Source organism: Pristis pectinata, chromosome 2, assembly GCF_009764475.1.
Source record: "Pristis pectinata isolate sPriPec2 chromosome 2, sPriPec2.1.pri, whole genome shotgun sequence".
Classification (NCBI taxonomy): domain Eukaryota; kingdom Metazoa; phylum Chordata; class Chondrichthyes; order Rhinopristiformes; family Pristidae; genus Pristis; species Pristis pectinata.
In genome coordinates this window covers 145,112,915-145,132,344 of record NC_067406.1, presented here as the reverse complement: position 1 = coordinate 145,132,344, position 19,430 = coordinate 145,112,915, and the positions used below count along the sequence as shown (strand labels likewise).

Sequence of the window (19,430 nt, the reverse complement as noted above, 5' to 3'; positions counted from 1 at the left end):
GCCCCGCTATCCTCCTGGCTAATATACAGTCTTTGGAAAATAAAATTGAAGACCGCAGAGCAAGACACCTGGGACAGCTGGGACTGTTGTGTACTCTGCTTTACAGAGACATGGCTTGTCTCCAGCACTCCGGACACAGTGCTCCAGCCCGAAGGCTTCACCACCCACCGCATGGACTGGACGGCGGCATCAGGTAAAGGCAGAGGCGGCGACGCTTGCTTCATGATTAACTCATCATGGTGCACAGACGTGATGGTTCTGTCTCAGTCCTGCTCTCCCAACCTGGAACATCTGGCAGTCTTGTCCTTTTTATCTGCCGAGGGAGTTCTCCGCCGTCATCTTGGTAGCGGTGAACGTTCCACCCCTGGCAAATGTCAAGCTGGCACTAGGGGAGCTGAGCACCCTGATCAACAGTCACGAGACAGTGCACCCTGATGCCTTCCCGATCAACCAGGCACCTTGAAGATGTCTCTGACAAGCTACCACCAACATGTCACCAGTGGGACCAGAGGTGCCAACACACTCGATCACTGTTACGCCACCATCAAGACCACTGACCATGCCATCCCATGCCCGCACTTTGGCAAGTCCGATCACCTGGCTGTACTTCTACTCCTGACCTATAGGCAGAGATTGAGGACGGCAGCACCAGTGGTGAGGACCACGAAGGTCTGGTCAAGGGACGAGGAGGAACGCTTACAGGACTACTTTGAGTCAGTGGACTGGACCACCTTCAGGGATTCATCTTCAGATCTGAATGAATATGCCACAGCCATCACCGACTTCATCAAGCCATGCATTGATGAATGTGTGCCATCGAGAATATACCAAGTTTTCCCAAACCAGAAACCCTGGAATGAACCAGGAGATTTGCAGTATGCTGAGGGCTAGATCTGTGGTGTTCAAGACCAGTGATCCAGAACCCTACAAGAAGTCCAGGTACGACCTACGGAAGGCTGTCATGAGAGCCTGCTTCAAAAGGGCATCAATCATACCGGTGCCCAAGAAGAGCAGGGTGAGCTGCCTCAACAACTATCGCCTGGTAGCACTCGCATCTACTGAGATAAAAGTGCTTTGAAAGGTTGGTCATGGCTAGAATTAACTCTTGCCCGAGCAAGGACCTGCACCCAGTGCAATTTGCCAACCACCACAACAAGTTTACAGTGGACACAATCTCACTGGCTCTCTACTCAGCTTTGGAGGACCTAGACAACAGCAAAACATATGTCAGGCTGCTGTTTATCGATTACAGCTTGGCATTCAACATCATCATCCCCTCAGTACTAATAAACAAGCTTCTAAACCTGGACCTCTGTACCTCCCTCTGCAACTGGATCCTCAACCTCTTTATTGGGAGACCACAGTCAGTGCGGATCAGTAGTAACGTCTCCTCCTCGCTGACAATCAACACAGGCGCCCCTCAAGAATGCATGCTTAGCCCACTGCTGTAGTCTCTCTACACTCATGACTGTGGCTAGGCACAGCTCAAATGCCATCTATAAATTCACCGATGACACCACTGTTGTTGGTAGATCTCAGATGGCAATGAGGAGCCGTACAGGAGTGAGATAGATCGGCTGGTTGAGTGGTGTTGCAACAACAACCTCACACTCAATGTCAGCAAGACCAAGGAACTGATTGTGGACTTCAGGAAAGGGAAGTCAAGATAACACACCACCCTTCACTGAGGGGCCAGTGATGGAAAGTGTGAGCAGCTTCAAGTTCTTAACATCTCGGAGGATCTATCCTGGGTCCAACACATTGATGCAATCACGAAGAAGGCATGACTGCAGCTCTACTTCATTAGGAGTTTGAGGAGATTTGGTATGTCACCAAAGACTTGCAAATTTCTATAGATGTACGGTGGAGAGCATTCTGACTGGTTGCATCACTGCCTGGTATGGAGGCTGTAGAGGGTTGTAGATTCAGCCAGCTCCATCACGGGCACAACCCTCCCCACCATCGAAGACATCTTCAAGAGGCGGTGGCTCAAGAAGGTGACATCCATCTTGTGAGGAATATAGGGTAGCAAGGAAGGAACTTAAGAAGGGTCTGAGGAGAGCAAGAAGGGGACATGAAAAGGCCTTGGCGAGTGGGGTTAAGGAAAATCCCAAGGCTTTTTTCACTTTTGTGAAGAGCAGAAGGATGACGAGAGTAAAGGTAGGACTGATTAGAGACAAAGGTGGGAAGATGTGCCTGGAAGCTGTGGAAGTGGGTGAGGTCCTCAATGAATACTTCTCTTCAGTATTCACCAAGGAGAGGGGCCTTGATGACGCTGAGGACAGTGTTGGTAACGTTAACGTTCTGGAGCATGTAGAGGGAGGATGTATTGAAGCTGTTAGAAAATATTAGGACAGATAAGTCCCCAGGGCCTGACTTAGAATCACAGAACCCATTTGAAACCCGGAGAAGTGTGAGGTGGTACACTTTGGAAGGACAAACTCCAGGGTGGAGTACAAAGTCAATGACAGGATTCTGGGTAGTGTGGAGGAGCAGAGGGATCTGGGAGTTCATATCCACAGATCCCTGAAAGTTGCCTCACAGGTGGATAGGGTAGTTAAGAAAGCTTATGGGATGTTAGCATTCACAAGTTTTGGGATCAGGTTTAAGAGCCGCGAGGTAATGATGCAGCTCTACAAAACTCTGGTTAGGCCATACTTGGAGTACTGTGTCCAGTTCTGGTCACCTCATTATAGGAAGGATGTGGAAGCGTTGGAAAGGGTGCAGAGGAGATTTACCAGGATGCTGCCTGGTTTTGAGAGTATGCATTATGAGGAGAGACTAAGGGAGCTAGGGCATTAGTTTTTGGAGAGAAGGAGGACAAGAGGAGACATGATAGAGGTATACAAAATATTAAGAAGAATAGATAGAGTGGACAGCCAGCGCCTCTTTCCCAGGGCACCAATGCTCAATACAAGAGGGCATGGCTTTAAAGTAATGGGTGGGAAGTTCAAGGGAGATATCAGAGGGAGGTTTTTTACCCAGAGAGTGGTTGGTGCATGGAATGCGCTGCCTGGGGTGGTGGTGGAGGCAGGTACATTGGTCAAATTCAAGAGATTGCTAGATAAGCATATGGAGGAATTTAAAATAGAGGGATATGTGGGAGGAAGGGGTTAGATAGTCTTAGGCAAGGTTTAAAGGTCGGCACAACATTATGGGCCGAAGGGCCTGTATTGTGCTGTTCTGTTCTATGATTCTATGATTTATGACCCTGAACATCCGGGACATGCCCTCTTCACGTTACTATCATTGGGGAGGAGGTACAGGAGCCTGAAGACCCACACTCAATGTTTCAGGAATAGCTTCTTCCCCTCCACCATCAGATTTCTGAATGGTCCATGAACCCATGAACACTACTTCGTTATTCCTTTTTTGCACTATTTATTTATTTTTGTAACTTATAGTAATTTTTATGTCTTTATGTCTTGCACTGTACTGCTGCCGCAAAACCACAAATTTCACGACATTTGTCAGTGATAATAATTCTGATTCTGAACCTTTGGAATTCTCTACCCAAGTCATTCCATACAGAGATCAAGAGTCTTTGCTGTTAATAGAATTGAGAGATGGGGAATTTCCTGCAGAAAGTGGCACTGAGCAAATGATCAGCCACAATGTTACCACATGGCGGAATAGGCACGAGGGGCCAAATGGCCTCCTTCAATAATGTCCTTATATCATCAGGAGATCCTGGAGAAGCTGGGCTATTCTCCTAAGAAAAGATGTAAAGAATAGATTTGACAGGTGACCAGAATCATGAAGGGTTTTGACTAATGAGAGGGAGAGACTGAGAGAAGGCAACCAGAGTTCACAGGATAAATACTTGGAGAGGAAAGGTTTACAGAGCTGTGGGGAAAGGAGAGGGGAATGGGACTAATTACTGCTTGAGTAAAGAGCCAGCACTGGCACAGTGGGCCAAATAGCAGAGTCCTGTGCCACAGGGTCCTGTGTTGAAGAGTGTTTAGCTGCACATGTTGGCTTCTATGATGTGGGAAATAATGTGGTATTGCTTTTGTTTGGAAACCTTCAGCCCAATAAGCTGCATTTTTTTTCCAAACTAAAAATTTCTCAAGTTTTTGAAATGTGAGGTGCCTAAAATAGCAGTGTAGAGGAGCTGAGCCTTTATACCCACTTCACCGTACAGGAGATCAATTGGACTCAATTCTGGAATCAGGGAATTTCTCAACTCAATTTGGATTTTTTTGGTTTAAAAGATTCAATGGGAACACTGCAGGTTCTGAATCCAGGATTTAATTTTTTAATTCTTAGATAATTATCTGTCATTCTAACGAGCAGAAATGAGGCTTTGCCAATAAATTTGGAATGCAAAATCCAAATCTCCTTTTAGAAGTTGTTTAAGTGCTTTGTAAGGTTGCATTGTAAGGAAATCACGCTGCATTGAATTGTGGAGATGATGGAATCTGGTGCAAACAATAAATTACTGGAAGAACTCAGCGGGTCATGCAGCATCTGTGGAGACAAAGGGATGGTCAACGTTTCAGTTCGAGACCTTTCGTCAGTACCTGAGTTCTTCCAGCAGTTTATGTTTTGCTGGGTGGAAACATAAAGTCATAGAGTTCTACAGCATGGAAGCAGGTCCTTTGTCCCAACTTGTCCATGCCGACCAAGGTGCCTACCTGAGTTATTCCCATTTGCCTGTATTTGCCCCATATCCCTTTGTACCTTTCCTACCCAAGTACCTGACTTTGGTAAAATGCCCACTGCTACCAGCAGAGGGAGAGACAGGATCAAATAGTAACCCAGTTATCATTTTGTTATCTTCATATTAACTTAAAGCCATTCCCTTCAAGTAACTTCTCCCTTTACCTATTTAGTTTTACACTTGAGACCAAGTACTCTGATGTTCTTGTTCACGAGTTGCATTTCACATTACATTTGTCTATTCCTTTCACAGTGTTGTTGGTCAATTCTGCCTCTTTATATTTTGATACACTGATGTTGTCTATAAACAGCTTGCATCCATAAATGTCTTTGTCCCCAGGCTGCACACATTCCGACATGTTCCGTACTTCCGGATACTGGTTTGCGGGGGAGATGGGACAGTTGGTTGGGTTCTGGGAGTTCTGGAAGAGATTCGACACAAGCTGACCTGCCCTGTGCCACCTGTTGCTGTGTTACCCCTTGGAACAGGTGAGACATTTGGGAGGGGTGTGGGGGCGAGAGGTGATAACTGGTGGGCAAATGGGAGAAATGGAAGCAGAGCAAGGGGGTATGATGAGGGGGAGGGATTGACTGACCCAAGGGGAGCATGAGTGCAGGCTAGTGGCTCAGAAGGGAAGGGGGAGGAGAGCAATAGTGACAGGGGACTCTGTAGTTAGGGGAGCAGACAGGAGATTCTGTGGATGTGAGAGACTCCTGAATGGTATGTTGCCTCCCAGGTGCTAGGGTTGGGGATGTCTCAGATTGGGTCCACAGCATTCTAAAGGGGAGGGTGAGCAGCCAGAAGTCGTGGTACATATTGGTACCAATGACTTAGGTAGGAAAAAGGATGAGGTCCTCAAAGTGAGTATGGGGAACTGGGTAGGAAGCTGAAAAGCACGATCTCAAGGCTAGTAATCTCTGGATTGCTGCCTGAGCCACGGGCCAGTGAGGGTAAGAATAGGTTGATTAGGCAGATGAATGTGTGGCTGAGAAATTGGTGCAGGGGGCAGGGTTTCAGATTTGTGGATCATTGGGATCTCTTCTGGGGAAGGTATGACCTGTAAAAAAGGGACAGGTTACACCTGAAATGGAGGGGGACCAATATCCTTGCGGGAAAGTTTGCTAGAGCTGTTGCGGAGGGTTTAAACTAGTTTGGCAGGGGAATGGGAATCCGAGTGATAGGTCAGAGGATGGGACAGTTGATGTACAGGTTGATGTGGTGTGTAGAGAAACTGTGAGGAAGGATAGGCATTTGATTGAGCAAAATTGCAGCCAGTTGGATGGGTTGAAGTGTGTCTATTTAAATGCAAGAAGTATCAGGAATAAGGGTGATGAACTTAGAGCATGGGTCAGTACATGGAACTACGATGTTGTGGCCATTATTGGTATTGGTATTGGTTTATTATTGTCACTGTACGGAGGTACAGTGAAAAACTTGTCTTGCAAACCAATCATACAAATCAATTCATTATAGTGCATTGAGGTAGTACAGGGTTAAAACAATAACAGAATATAGAGTAAAAGGTAGGAAAAAGGTAGGTGTCACAGCTACAGGGAAGTGCATTGCAGGTAGACAATAAGGTGCAAGGTCATAACAAGGTAGTAGATGATTGTGAGGTCAAGAGTCCATTTCATCATATAAGGGAACTGTTCAATAGTCTTATCACAGTGGGGATAGAAACTGTCCTTGAGCCCGGTGTTATGTGCCCTCAGGCTCCTGTATCTTCTGCCTGATGGGAGAGGGGAGAAGAGAAATTGACCTGGGTGGGTGGGGTCTTTGATTATGCTGGCTGCTTCACCAAGGCAGCGAGAGGTATAGACAGGGTCCATGGAGGGGAGGCTGGTTTCTGTGACGTGCTGGGCTGTGTCCACAGCTCTGCAGTTTCTTGCGGTCCTGGGCAGAGCAGTTGCCATACCAAGCCATGATGCATCCAGATAGGATGCTTTCTATGGTGCATTGATAAAAGTTGGTATTAAAGGGGACATGTCAAATTTCTTTGGCCTCCTGACGAAGTAGAGGTGCTGGTGAGCTTTCTTGGCCATGGCATCTACGAGGTTGGACCAAGGAACCTGAAGCTCTCAACCCTCTTGACCTCAGCACCGTTGATGTAGACAGGTGCATGTGCACTGCCTCCTTTCCTGAAGTCAATGACTAGCTCTTTAGTTTTGCTGACATTGAGGGAAAGGTGGTTGTCATGACACCATGTCACTTAGCTCTCTATCTCCTTCCTGTACTCCGAATCGTTATTTGAGATACAGCCCACTATGGTGGTATCTTCTGCAAGCTTGTAGATGGAGTTAGAGCAGAATCTGGCCATGCAGTCATGAGTATATAGGGAGTAGAGTAGAGGGCTGAGGATGCAGCCTTGTGGGCCATCAGTGTTGAGAATAAGTATGCTGGAGGTATTGCTGCCTATCCTCACTGATTCAGTCTGTTGGTCAGAAAGTCAACGATCCAGTTGCAGAGGGAGGTGTCACAAGGGCAGGAATGGCTGCTGGATATTCCGGGGTTTAGATGTTTCAAAAGGGACAGGGAGGGAGGTAAAAGAGGTGGGGGAGTAGCATTGCTAATCAGGGATAGTATCACAGCTGCAGAAAGGGAAGATGTCCTGGAGGGATCGTCTACTGAGTATGTGTGGGTGGAGGTCAGAAGCAGGAAGGGAGCGATCACACTATTGGAAGTATTCTATAGACCCCCCCCCCCCCCCCCACACCCCCCAGCAGCAACAGAGACATTGAGGAACAGATCGGGAAGCAGATTTTGGAAAGGTGTAAAAATCACAGGGTTGTTGTCATGGGTGATTTCAACTTCCCTAATATTGATTGGCACCTCCTTAGTGCAAAAGGTTTGGCTGGGGTGGAATTTGTTAGGTGTGTCCAGGAAGGATTCCTGACACAATATGTGGACAGGCCAACTAGAGGAGAGGCCATTCTGGATCTGGTACCAGGCAATGAACCTGGTCAGGTTTTAGATCTCTCGGTGGGAGAGCATTTCGGAGAGAGTGACCACAACTATCTGACCTTTACCCATGCCTTGGAGAGGGATAGGAGCAGACAGTATGGGAAAGTATTTAATTAGGGGAGTAGGAATTGTGATGCTATTAGGCAATAACTTGGGAGTGTAAATTGGGAGCACATGTACTCAGGGAAATGCACAATGGAAATGTGGAGGTTGTTCAGAGATCACTTGCATGGGATTCTGGGTAGGTTTGTCTCATTGAGGCAGGAAAAGGATGGTAGGGTGAAGGAACCATGGTTGACAATAGATGTGGAATATCTAGTGAAGAGGAAGAAAGAAGCTTGAGGTTTAGGAAGCAGGGATCAGACAGGGCTCTAGAAAGTTACAAGGTCGCCAGGAATGAGGTTAAGAATGGATTTAGGAGAGCTAGAAAAGGCCATGAGAAGGCCTTGGCGAGTCGGATCAAGGAAAATCCCAAGCATTCTGCACATATGTGAAGAATAGGAGGATGACTAGAGTGAGAGTATGGCCGAGCAGAGATAAAAGAGGAAACGTGTGTCTGGAGTCAGAAGAGGTAGGGGAGGTCCTTAATGAATACTTTGCTTCAGTAGTCACCAGAGAGAGAGACCTTGACATTTGTGAGAATATTGTAAAACAGGCTGATAAGCTAGAACGTGTCGATGTTAAGAAGGAGGATGTGCTGGAACTTTTGAAAAACATTGGGATAGACAAGTCCCCAGGACCAGATGGGATATATGCCAGGATAATATGGGAAGAGAAGGGAGAGATTTCTGAGCCCTTAGCAATGATCTTTGCGTCCCCACTGGTCACAGGAATAATGCCAGATGATTGGAAGGTGGCAAATGTTATTTCTTTGTTCAGGAAAGGGAGCAGGGATAACCCTGGGAATTAAAGGCCAGTGAGTCTTACTTCAGCGGTGGGCAAATTATTGCAAAAGATTCTTAGGGACAGGATTTATGAGCATTTAGAGAAGCATAGTCTGATTAGGGACAGTCAGCATGGCTTTGTGAGGAGCAGGTCATGCCTCACAAGCATGAGTCAGAAAGTCAGGAGGCATGCGATCAAGGGAAATTTGTCTGTATGGATTTTGAATTGGCTCACCTGTAGAAGGCAGAGGGTGGTGGTAGATGGAGCGTATTCTGCCTAGAGGTCGGTAACTAGTGGTGTTCCACAGGGATCTGTTCTGGGACCCCTGCTCGTTGCGATTTTTATAAATGATTTGGATGAGCAAGTGGAAGGGTGGGTTAGTAAGTTTGTAGATGACACAAAGGTTGGTGGTGTTGTGGATAGTGCAGAAGGTTGTCAAGGGTTACAACGGGACATTGATAGGATGCAAAGCTGGGCTGAGAAGTGGCAGGTGGAGTTCAACCTGGAAAAGTGTGAAGTGATTCACTTTGGAAGGTCGAATTTGAAGGCAGAATACAAGGTTAATGGCAGGATTCTTAGTAGTGTGGAGGAGCAGAGGGATCTTGGGGTCCAGGTCCATAGATCCTTCAAAGTTGCTGTGCAAGTTGATAGGGTTGTTATGAAGGCATATGGCGTGTTAGCCTTCATTAGTCGGGGTACTGAGTTCAAGAGCCGTGAGGTAATTTTGCAGCTCTATAAGACCCTGGTTGGACCACACTTGGAATATTGTGTTCAGTTCTGGTCACCTCATTATGGGAAGAATGTGCAATCTTTAGAAGGGGTGCAGAGGAGATTTACCAGGGTGCTGCCTGGATTGGAGACCATGTCTTATGAGGATAGATTGAGTGAGTTAGGGCTTTCCTCTTTGGAGCAAAGGAGGATGAGACGTGACCCGATAAGAGGTCTACAAGATGATAAAGAGGCATAGATCAAGTGGACAGCCGGAGACTTTTTCCCAGGGCGGAAATGGCTAACACGAGGGGGCATGATTTTAAGATTATTGGAGGAAAGTACAGGGGGGATATCAGAGGTTTTTTTTACACAGAGAGTGGTGGGTGCGTGGAACGTGCTGTCAGGGGTGCTGGTAGAGCCAAATACATTAGGGACATTTAAGAAACTCTTAGATTAGCACATGGATGATAGAAAAATGGAGGGGTATGTGGGAGGGAATGGTTAGAGTGGTCTTAGAGTAGGTTAAAAGGTCGACACAACATCGTGGGCCGAAGGTCCTGCACTGTGCTGTAATGTTCTGTGTTCTATGTTCTAGTTTTCAAATTATGTCATAAAGTCATAGAGTTGTACAGCACAGAAGCAGGCCCACTGTGTCTCTGCCTTCTCTTACCAAACCAATTTTGCATCAAGTTAGTCAGCTTACCTTGGATCCTCTAACCTTCTGGACAAGCCTACCATGTGGGAATTTGTCAACTGATGGAAACGTTGAATCTTCTGCCCTCATAGAATGTGAGAACAGGGAGATCCATTTTTGAACTGTGTCTCGGATCGGGTACATAGCATTCTAAGGTGTGAGGGAGAACAGCAGAGGTTGTAATATACAGAGCGCAGGAGTGTGTTTTGCCGCCCTGGTTCCAGGATCAAGGATGCCTCTGAGTGGGCACAGGACAATCTGAAAGAGAGGGGAGGTAGGGTAAGCAGCCAGAGATTGTGGTCCATATTGGTACCAACAACATAGGTAGAAAGAAGAATGGGGTTTAGGGAGTTAGATGGTTAAAAAGCAGGATATTTAGAGTTGTAATCTCAGGATTACTCCCTGCACCATGTGCTAGAGAGTGTGGCTGCAGAGCTGGTGCAGGAATGAAGGCTATAGGTACTTGGATCATTGGAATCACATCTCGGGTAAGTGGGACCTTCTATAAGAAGGACAGATTGCACCTAAAGTAGAGGGGGCCAATATCCTTGCACGGAGGTTTGCTCACATAGTCGGGAGGGTTCAAACTAATTGATGGGGTTTGGAAGCATGGTAATAGAAATAGGTGCTTCAGCCCACAATGTCTGTACTGACCATGATGCCAATCCAACTAATCCCACCTGCTGCACACAGTCCATATCCCTCCATTCCCTGCCTGTTCATGTGCTGTCTAAATGCCTCTTAAATGGGAATGGAGAGAATTGAGGGGAAAGTTTGTTTTTACACAGAGTGTGGTTTGTATCTGGAAAAATCAGATACAGTCACCACATTTAAGAGACATTTAATCAGACACAACTGAGCAAATGGTGCTGGTCAGATATGGGAAGAATTTTTTCATCCAGAGTGATTGGAATCTGGAATGTATTGCCTGAGACAGGTGTTCTCACAAAGTTTATGAAGTATTTTGATGAGCACTTGAAACGCAATGGCACAAAAGGCCATGGGAGAGAGAGGGCAGCATGGAATTGTTGAGGACAAATTGTGTTTAACCAATTTTATGGAATTTTTTGATGACATAACAGGTTAGAAAACTTGGATGAATTTTCAGGCTGTTTGTGTGCTTCATTATGTTACCATTGATGTTGATGCAAACCGCAGGTGAAATGAGTCATTAAGATTTAAAGAGCTGTTTCTACACTGCTGTTTCCCTACCTTCCTTTCAAAAGGCAATGACCTGGCAAGAGTGTTGCGCTGGGGACCTGGTTACACCAGTGAGGATCCCTTCTCCATTCTGCTGGCAGTTGATGAGGCAAAAGAGGTTCTCATGGATCGTTGGACAATCCTTCTCGATGGCCAAGAACTTACTGATGGCACAGAAGATGGTGCCCCGGAACTGGAACCACCAAAGGTATTTGTAAGGAAAAAATCATTTGAATAGGAGCTCCTGTGAGAGTCAACATGAGAGTATATTAGTAATTATTGAACCTTAGAGATGGTCACAGAGAGTGAGACAGGTTCTATTTAACTCCTTTTTATCTGCTGTGTAGATTTTGCATTGATTACATTACCTACAACCCTTCACAAGTCACATGGGTAGAATGCAGTGTTATCCCTGTACATCAGAGTGATTGACAGTTATTTGTCAGTGATTATAGATGTGGTAATAAAGCACATAGAAAGTCATTATATAATTAAGCAGAGCCAACATTGCATTATGAAAGAGAAGTTGTTTTTAATACATTGAAGAGTTTTTTTGAGGATATGACTCAGTGTGAATAAGGGAGACAGCTGATAGAATCTTTACATACATAACCGTGAGCTACAACGCAAAAGGTAAATTTACAGACCAGTCATTTTAACCTTGGTGGTGGGGAAATTGCAAATGATAATCAGTGACAAAATTAATAGTCATTTGAATAAAAGTAAAATAATAAAAAGGAAACCAGCATTGATTTCTGGAGACACAAGAGACTGCAGATGCTGGAATCTGGAGCAAAAAAACAACTGCCGGATGAACTCAGTGGGTCAGGCAGCATCTGTGGAGGGGGAGGAAATGTCAACATGTGATTATTATTACTGTGTATAATTACATATAATTACTCCAAGTGCGGCCTAACCAATTTTTGTACAGCTGTAACATGATGTCCCAACTCTTGTATTCCGTACCTTGACTGATGAAATCAAACATGCCATTTGCCTTCGTCACCAACCTCTCTACCTGTGTCACCACTTTAAAGGAACTATGCACCTGTACCCCTAGACCTATCTGTTCTACAACACTCCCCAGGACCCTGCCACTCACTGTGTAATTCCTGCCCTGGTTTAACTTCCCAAAATGCATCACTTTGCACTGTCCAAGTTAAGTTTCATCTGCCGTTCCTTAGCCCACTTTCCCAGTTGATCTGGATCCTGTTGTAACCTTAGACACCCTTCTTCACTGTCCACTACACCACCAATTTTGGTGTCACCCACAAACTTTCCAACCACGCCACCTACATTCTCATCCAAATTGTTACTATAAATGACAAACAACAGTGGACCCAGCACCAATCCCTGTGGCACACCACTGGTATTGGTGTTGGTTTATTATTGTCACTTGTACCAAGGTACAGTGAAAAACTAGTCTTGCATACCGTTCATACAGATCAATTCATTACACAGTGTATTGAGTAGTACAGGTAGTACAGGATAAAAACAATAACAGAATACAGAGTAAAATGTCACAGCTACAGGGAAGTGCATTGCAGGTAGACAATAAGGTGCAAGGTCATAACAAGGTAGATTGTGAGGTCAAGAGTCCATCTCATCGTATAAGGGAACCGTTCAATAGTCTTTTCACAGTGGGGTAGAAGCTGTCCTTGAGCCTGGTGGTATGTGCCCTCAGGCTCCTGTATCTTCTTGGGGAGAAGAGACAATGACCCGGGTGGGTGGGGTCTTTGATTATGCTGGCTGCTTCAGCAAGGTAGCGAGAGGTATAGACAAGAGTCCGTAGAAGGGAGGCTGGTTTCCATGATGTGCTGGGCTGTGTCCACAGCTCTCTGCAATTTCTTGCAGTTCCGGGCAGAGCAGTTGCCATACCAAGCTGTGATACATCCAAATAGGATGCTTTCCGTGGTGCATTGATCAAAGTTGGTGAGTGTTAAAGGGGACGTGCCGAATTTCTGTAGCCTCTTGAGGAAGGGTCACAGGTCTCCAATCTGAAAAACAACCCTGATCCACCACCCTCTGACTCCCACCACCAAGGTAACTTTGTATCCAATTGGCTAGCTCAGCCATGCGATCTAACTTGTCAAAGGCCTTGCTAAAGTCCATGTAGATATTGTATACTGCCCTGCCCTCTTCAATCTTCTTGTTCACCTCTTCAAATGAACAGTTAAATTTGTGAGACATGATTTCCCACACACAAACCCATGCTGACTAAACCTAATCAGTCCTTGCCTTTCCAACTGCAGGTAGATCCTGTCCTTCAGAATCCCCTCCAGTAACTTTCCCACCACTGATGTTAGGCTCACTGGCTTGTCCTTGCAGCCCTTCTCAATTAAAGGCACAACATTAGCTGTTCTCCAGTCTTCCAGTACCTCACCCGTGGCTAAGGAAGATACAAAAGTCTCTGCCAGAGCCCCAACAATTCCTTCCTTTGCTTCCCACAATGTCCTAGGAAATACTTGGTCAGGCTCTGGGGATTTATCCACCTTTATCCACTTCAAGGCTGCCAACACCTCTTCGTTAATAATCTTTTTGAAAAGAAGTTTACCCACAAAGACATGCACTGCCCTGGTGTTTAGACACAGATCAAATCTTGCTACCTTTGCAGATGAAAAAGATTATGGGAATACAAATCAGTTTACTTGGAGTATGCAGTGCAAAAGGTGAGTTTTGAAACTTTAGCTGTGAACTCTCTATATGACCATCACATTTGCAACAGCCACAAAATGTCAGAGGTTATCTATCTGGAGCAGGTGGGAAGGCAAGTTCCCACTGTCCATTCAGTTGGTGTGGGGGAATGACTTCTGACCTTGCATCGGTCGAGCCTCTAGAGGTGGTAACGTATCAACTGGTGCAACGTCCTGGGGAAACGTTAGTGACATAACGTTAAATGTCCTGCGGAAACTGACTGCAATTAGTGACGTGACGTTAAACGTCCTGTGGCAATGGGCTGCAGTTAGTGACATAACGTTAAACATCATGTGGCAACGGGCTGCAGTTAGTGACATAATGTTAAACAAAGAGAATTCTGAGGCTCTCAGGCAGGAAATTGGAAGATTAAATTGGGAACAAATGTTCTCAGGGAAAAGTACTGAAGAAATGTGGCACATATTCAGGGGATATTTGTGTGGAGTTCTGCATAGGCATGTTCCAATGAGACAGGGGAGTCACGAGAGGATACAGGAACCGTGGTGTACAAAGGCTATAATAAATCTAGTCAAAAGGAAAAGAAAAGCTTACAAAAGGTACAGAGAGCTAGGTAATGTTAGAGATCTGGAAGAGTATAAGGCTAATAGGAAGGAGTTTAAGAAAGAGATTAGGAGAGCCAGAAGGGGGCATGAGAAGGTCTTGGCGGGCAGGATTAAGGAAAACCCCAAGGCATTCTACAGGTATGCGAAGAGCAAGAGGATAAGATGCGAAAGAATGGGGCCTATCGAGTGCAGCAGTGGGAATGTGTGTATGGATCCAGAAGAAATGGCGGAGGTACTTAATGAATACTTTATGTCAGTATTCACTACGGAAAAGGATCTGGGGGATTGTAGTAGGGACTTGCAGCAGGCTGAAAAGCTTGAGCATGTAGATATTAGGAAAGAGGAGGTGCTGAAACTTTTGGAAAGCATCAAGTTGGATAAGTCGCTGGGACTGGATGAGATGTACCACAGGCTGCTGTGGGAGGCGAGGGAAGAGATTGCGGAGCCTCTAATGATGATCTTTGCATCGTCGATGGAGACGGGAGAGGTTCCGGAAGATTGGAGGGTTGTGGATGTTGTTCCCTTATTCAAGAAGGGGAGTAGAGATAGCCCAGGGAATTATAGACCGGTGAGTCTCACCTCAGTGGTTGGTAAACTGATGGAGAAGATCCTGAGAGGCAGGATTTATGAACATTTGGAGAAGTATAATATGATTAGGAATAGTCAGCATGGCTTTGTCAAGGTTAGGTCCTGCCTTACGAGCCTGATTGAATTTTTTGAGGATGTGACTAAACACATCGATGAAGGGAGAGCAGTAGATGTAGTGTATATGGATTTCAGCAAAGCGTTTGATAAGGTACCCCATACAAGGCTTATTGAGAAAGTAAGGAGGCATGGGATCCAAGGGGACATTGCAGTGTGGATCCAGAACTGGCTGGCCCACAGAAGGCAAAGAGTGGTTGTTGAAGGGTCGTATTCTGTGTGGAGGTCGGTGACCAGTGGTGTACCTCAGGGATCTGTACTGGGACCCTTACTATTTGTGATTTTTATAAACGAACTGGATGAGGAAGTGGAGGGGTGGGTTAGTAAGTTTGCGGATGACACAAAGGTTGGGGGTGTTGTGGATAGCTTGGAGGGCTGTCAGAGGTTGCGGAGGGACATAGATAGGATGCAAAGTTGGGCTGAGAAGTGGCAGATGGAGTTCAACCCAGATAGTGTGAAGTGATTCATTTTGGTAGGTCAAATATGATGGCAGAATATAGTCTTAATGGTAGGACTCTTGGCAGTGTGGAGGATCAGAGGGATCTTGGGGTCCAAGTCCATAGGACGCTCAAAGCAACTGCGCCAATTGACTTTGTGGTTAAGAAGGCACATGGTGCATTGTCCTTCATCAATCGGGGAATTGAATTTAGGAGCCGGGAAGTATTGTTGCAGCTATATAGGTCCCTGGTCAGACCCCACTTGGAGTACTGTGCTCAGTTCTGGTCACCTCACTACAGGAAGGATGTGGAAGCCATAGAGAGGGTGCAGAGGAGATTTACTAGGATGCTGCCCGGAATGCGGAGCATGCCTTATGAAAGCAGGTTGAGGGAACTCGGCCTTTTCTCCTTGGAGCGACGGAGGATGAGGGGGGACCTGATAGAGGTATATAAGATGATGAGAGGTATTGATCGGGTGGATAGTCAGAGGCTTTTTCCCAGGGCTGAAATGGTGGCCACAAGAGGACATAGGTTTAAGGTGCTGGGGAGTAAGTATAGAGGAGGTGTCGGGGGTAAGTTTTTTACTCAGAGAGTGGTGGGTGCGTGGAATGGGCTGCCGGCGATCGTGGTGGAGGCGGATACGATAGGATCTTTTAAGAGACTGTTGTATAGGTACATGGAGCTGAGTAAAATAGAGGGCTATGGGTAAGCCTAGTAATTTCTAGGGTAGGGACATGTGCGGCACAGCTTTGTGGGCCGAAGGGCCTGAATTGTGCTGTCGTTTTTTCTATGTTCTATGTCTCTATCCTGTGGCAACGGGCTGCAGTTGGTGACATAACGTTAAACATCCTGTGGCAACGGGCTGCAGTTGGTGACATAACGTTAAACGTCCTGTGGAAACTGACTGCAGTTAGTGATGTGACATTAAATGTCCTGTGGCAATGGGCTGCAGTTAGTGACATAATGTTAAAATCAGGGAGGCAGGTTAATTTAGTTCTTAAGTTTTGTTTGTGGGCAACATTCAAGCATATGTTATGTTGCAAATTGTAAAATTCAAAGTTACCTTGAAAATTGTGACCGTGAATCAATATACATATGTAAAAAGAATGGAATAGATTCAGTTATGTAATTTAAGATAGGTTCGGCAATGAAGAATTGTTACTGGTTAGTAAAGTCATCATCCAGCAGATTAAGGGCAGGAGTCAAGAGACTGGGGATGCTGGAACCTGGAGCAAAAAACAAACTGTTGGAGGAACTCAGCGGGTCAGGCAGCATCTGTGGATGGAAATGGACAGTCGACAATTCGGTTAAGATGCTTCATCTGGACTGAGAGTAGAGGGCAACTATGTTCCTTTTACTCTTTAAGTTTAGCTGAAGGATCTCAATTCAAAACATCACCTGTCCATTTCCCTCCAGAGATCCTGCCTGCCCAGATCAAGTGCAGAGTTGGAGATGGTGGGATCTTCTTGTCTTTAACCATGACATCATGTTTTTACTGTTGGCAGATTGTACAGATGAACAACTATTGTGGAATTGGAATTGATGCAGAACTCAGCCTTGACTTCCATCAAGCAAGGGAAGAAGACCCAGACAAGTTCAACAGCAGGTTCATTATCTCATAAGTTATGGACTCACCACAGGCAGGATTAGGCTGAAATTGGGTGACTAGTAGGCACATCTCAAAAAGCAGAAAAAGATCTGTGTCGAAGCAGGTTTTAATGTCTGAGGCAGTTCAGTTTCACCAATCCAACATTTGTATAGCCACAAGAAAACCTGAAGGGAAAGATCAGGCAGTTTTTGGGACTGATGTGTTTGTATAACTAAAATAGAGAGTCTTACATTACAGGTGCTACATTCTTATTAATTTCAGAATCTTTTGTATTTATAAGTAATTTTGCATTATAAAAAAGTACTTTTTATGTGGGAAGATTAAGGGTTCAACCTACTTCAGAGACTTGACCACTAAATCCAGTCCATTGTTTCCAGTGCTGCTCAGGGAGTGCTGTGTTATTGAAGCAGTACTGAGGAGTGCTACAATGTCAATAATGAAAGAGCTTTGTTATAGAACAATATAGCACCCACGATGTTGTGCCGACCTATATAAACCTACTCGATGATCATTCTAATCCTTCCCTCCTACACAGCCCATAACCCTCCATTTCTCTTACATCCATGTGCCTATCTAAGAGTCTTTTAAATGTTCCTATTGTATCAGCCTCTACCACCACCCCCAGCAGGTTAGAGTGACTGTACTGAGGGAATCACACAGTAGAGAAACAAGTCCGTCAGCCCACCATGTCCATGGCAGCCACGAAGCTCCCATCTAAACTAATCCTATTTACCAGCAATTGGTCCGTCGCCTTCTATGTCTTGGCAATTCAAGTGGTTGTCAACATCTCCAAACTGAAACACCACTGGTTTCTCTTCCTGCGGATGTTCCTGACCTGCTGAGTGTTTCCAGTTTCTTTGTGAAATTCTACCTGCTGTCGCTCAGTCCCTTTTACCAAATGATCCATATCTTCCTCTGCTCGGGGCAGAGACACAGGGACTGCAACTGCTGGAATCTGGAACAAAAAAACAAACTGCTGGAGGAACTCAGCAGGTCATGCAGCATCTGTGGAGGGAAACAGACAGTTGACATTTCGGATCAAGGCTCTTCATCTGGACTGTGAGAGAGGGGAGATGGTCAATATACAGAGGTGAGAGCTGGCAGGTGATAGGTGGATCCAGGTGAGGAGGGTGATAGGCAGATGGAAGAGGGGAGGGTGGGGATGGTGACAGACCTTCCATTCTAAGGTGAGAAGTGGAGGTGACAGAGGGCTGCAGACGGTGGGATCTGATGGGAGAGGAAGGTGGAACCTGGAACCAAATAAGGGAGGTGGGGAGGGCAGATGGGAGCAGTGGGGGGAGGGGACCCAGTGGGAGGGGTGCGTGGGTGATGGGCAGATGGAGTGGGTGGGGGAGGAGAAAGAAACTGTGGGGGGTGCTGGGGTGGGTGGGGGAGGAGAGAGAAAAGGGACAGAGGGGGAGCAGGTTACGAAATTTTCCAAAGGAAGATAGAAGGTGGTGAGATTAGCGAGGGGTATGTTGAGATTCTTGAGCATGTTGATTTCAAGGAGGCAGCGGTGTTTGGGCTCATGAAGAGCAGTAAGGTGGAGGCAAGAGAGGACATTGCTGGGGCCTTGACAGATCTTCATATCCTCTCCAGCCACGGGTGAGGTTCAAGAGGACTGGAGAATTGCCAGTGTTGTTCCTCTATTTAAGAAGGGCAATGGGGACAATTGAGGACATTGTAGGCCGGTGAGCCTTACATCAGTGGTAGGGACAGGATTTACTCATATTTGGAAACGCCAGGAGTCATCAGAGATGGTCAGCATGGCTTTGTGTGGGGTAGGTCCTGTTTCACAAATCTGAGTTTTTTGAGGAGGTAGAGGATTGATGAGGGTAGTTATATACATGGATTTCAGTAATGCATTTCATAAGGTCCCTCATGTAGACTGGTCCAGAAGATTAAGTCTCATGGGATCCACGTTGAGATGATAAATTGGATCGAAAATTGGTTTAGTTATAGAAGACAGAGGGTTGTGGTTGAGTGGTGTTATTCTGACTGGAGGTCTCTGACCAGTGGATCGGTGCTGGGACCTCTCTATAAATGACTTGGATGAAAAGGTAGATACATTGGTTAGTAAGTTTGCAGTTATATGAAAATTTGTGGATCGTGAGGAAGGTTGTCTAAAAGGATTCAGCAGGGTATAGATCAGTAGAAATTTGGGAAGAGAAAAGGCAGATGGAGTTTAATCTGCACAGGTGTGAGGTGATGCATTTTGAGAGGTCAAATACAAGAGAAAAGTGTGCAGTAAATGGCAGGACCCTATGGGGACATTGCTGTACAGAGAGATCTTAGGGTGAGAGTATTACCT

The 19,430-nt window shown here is 45.8% G+C and overlaps 1 protein-coding gene across 1 annotated transcript in view; it reads left to right on the top strand.

Annotated features, from left to right (window-relative positions):
* The window catches only part of LOC127580818 (diacylglycerol kinase theta-like), a 200,583-nt gene that overhangs the window by 144,251 nt on the left and 36,902 nt on the right, over positions 1 to 19,430 (top strand). Inside the window, 3 exon segments of the mRNA XM_052034735.1 lie at positions 5,003 to 5,151; positions 11,141 to 11,322; positions 17,016 to 17,116. Of these exon segments, the coding sequence (XP_051890695.1) occupies positions 5,003 to 5,151; positions 11,141 to 11,322; positions 17,016 to 17,116 (432 nt within the window).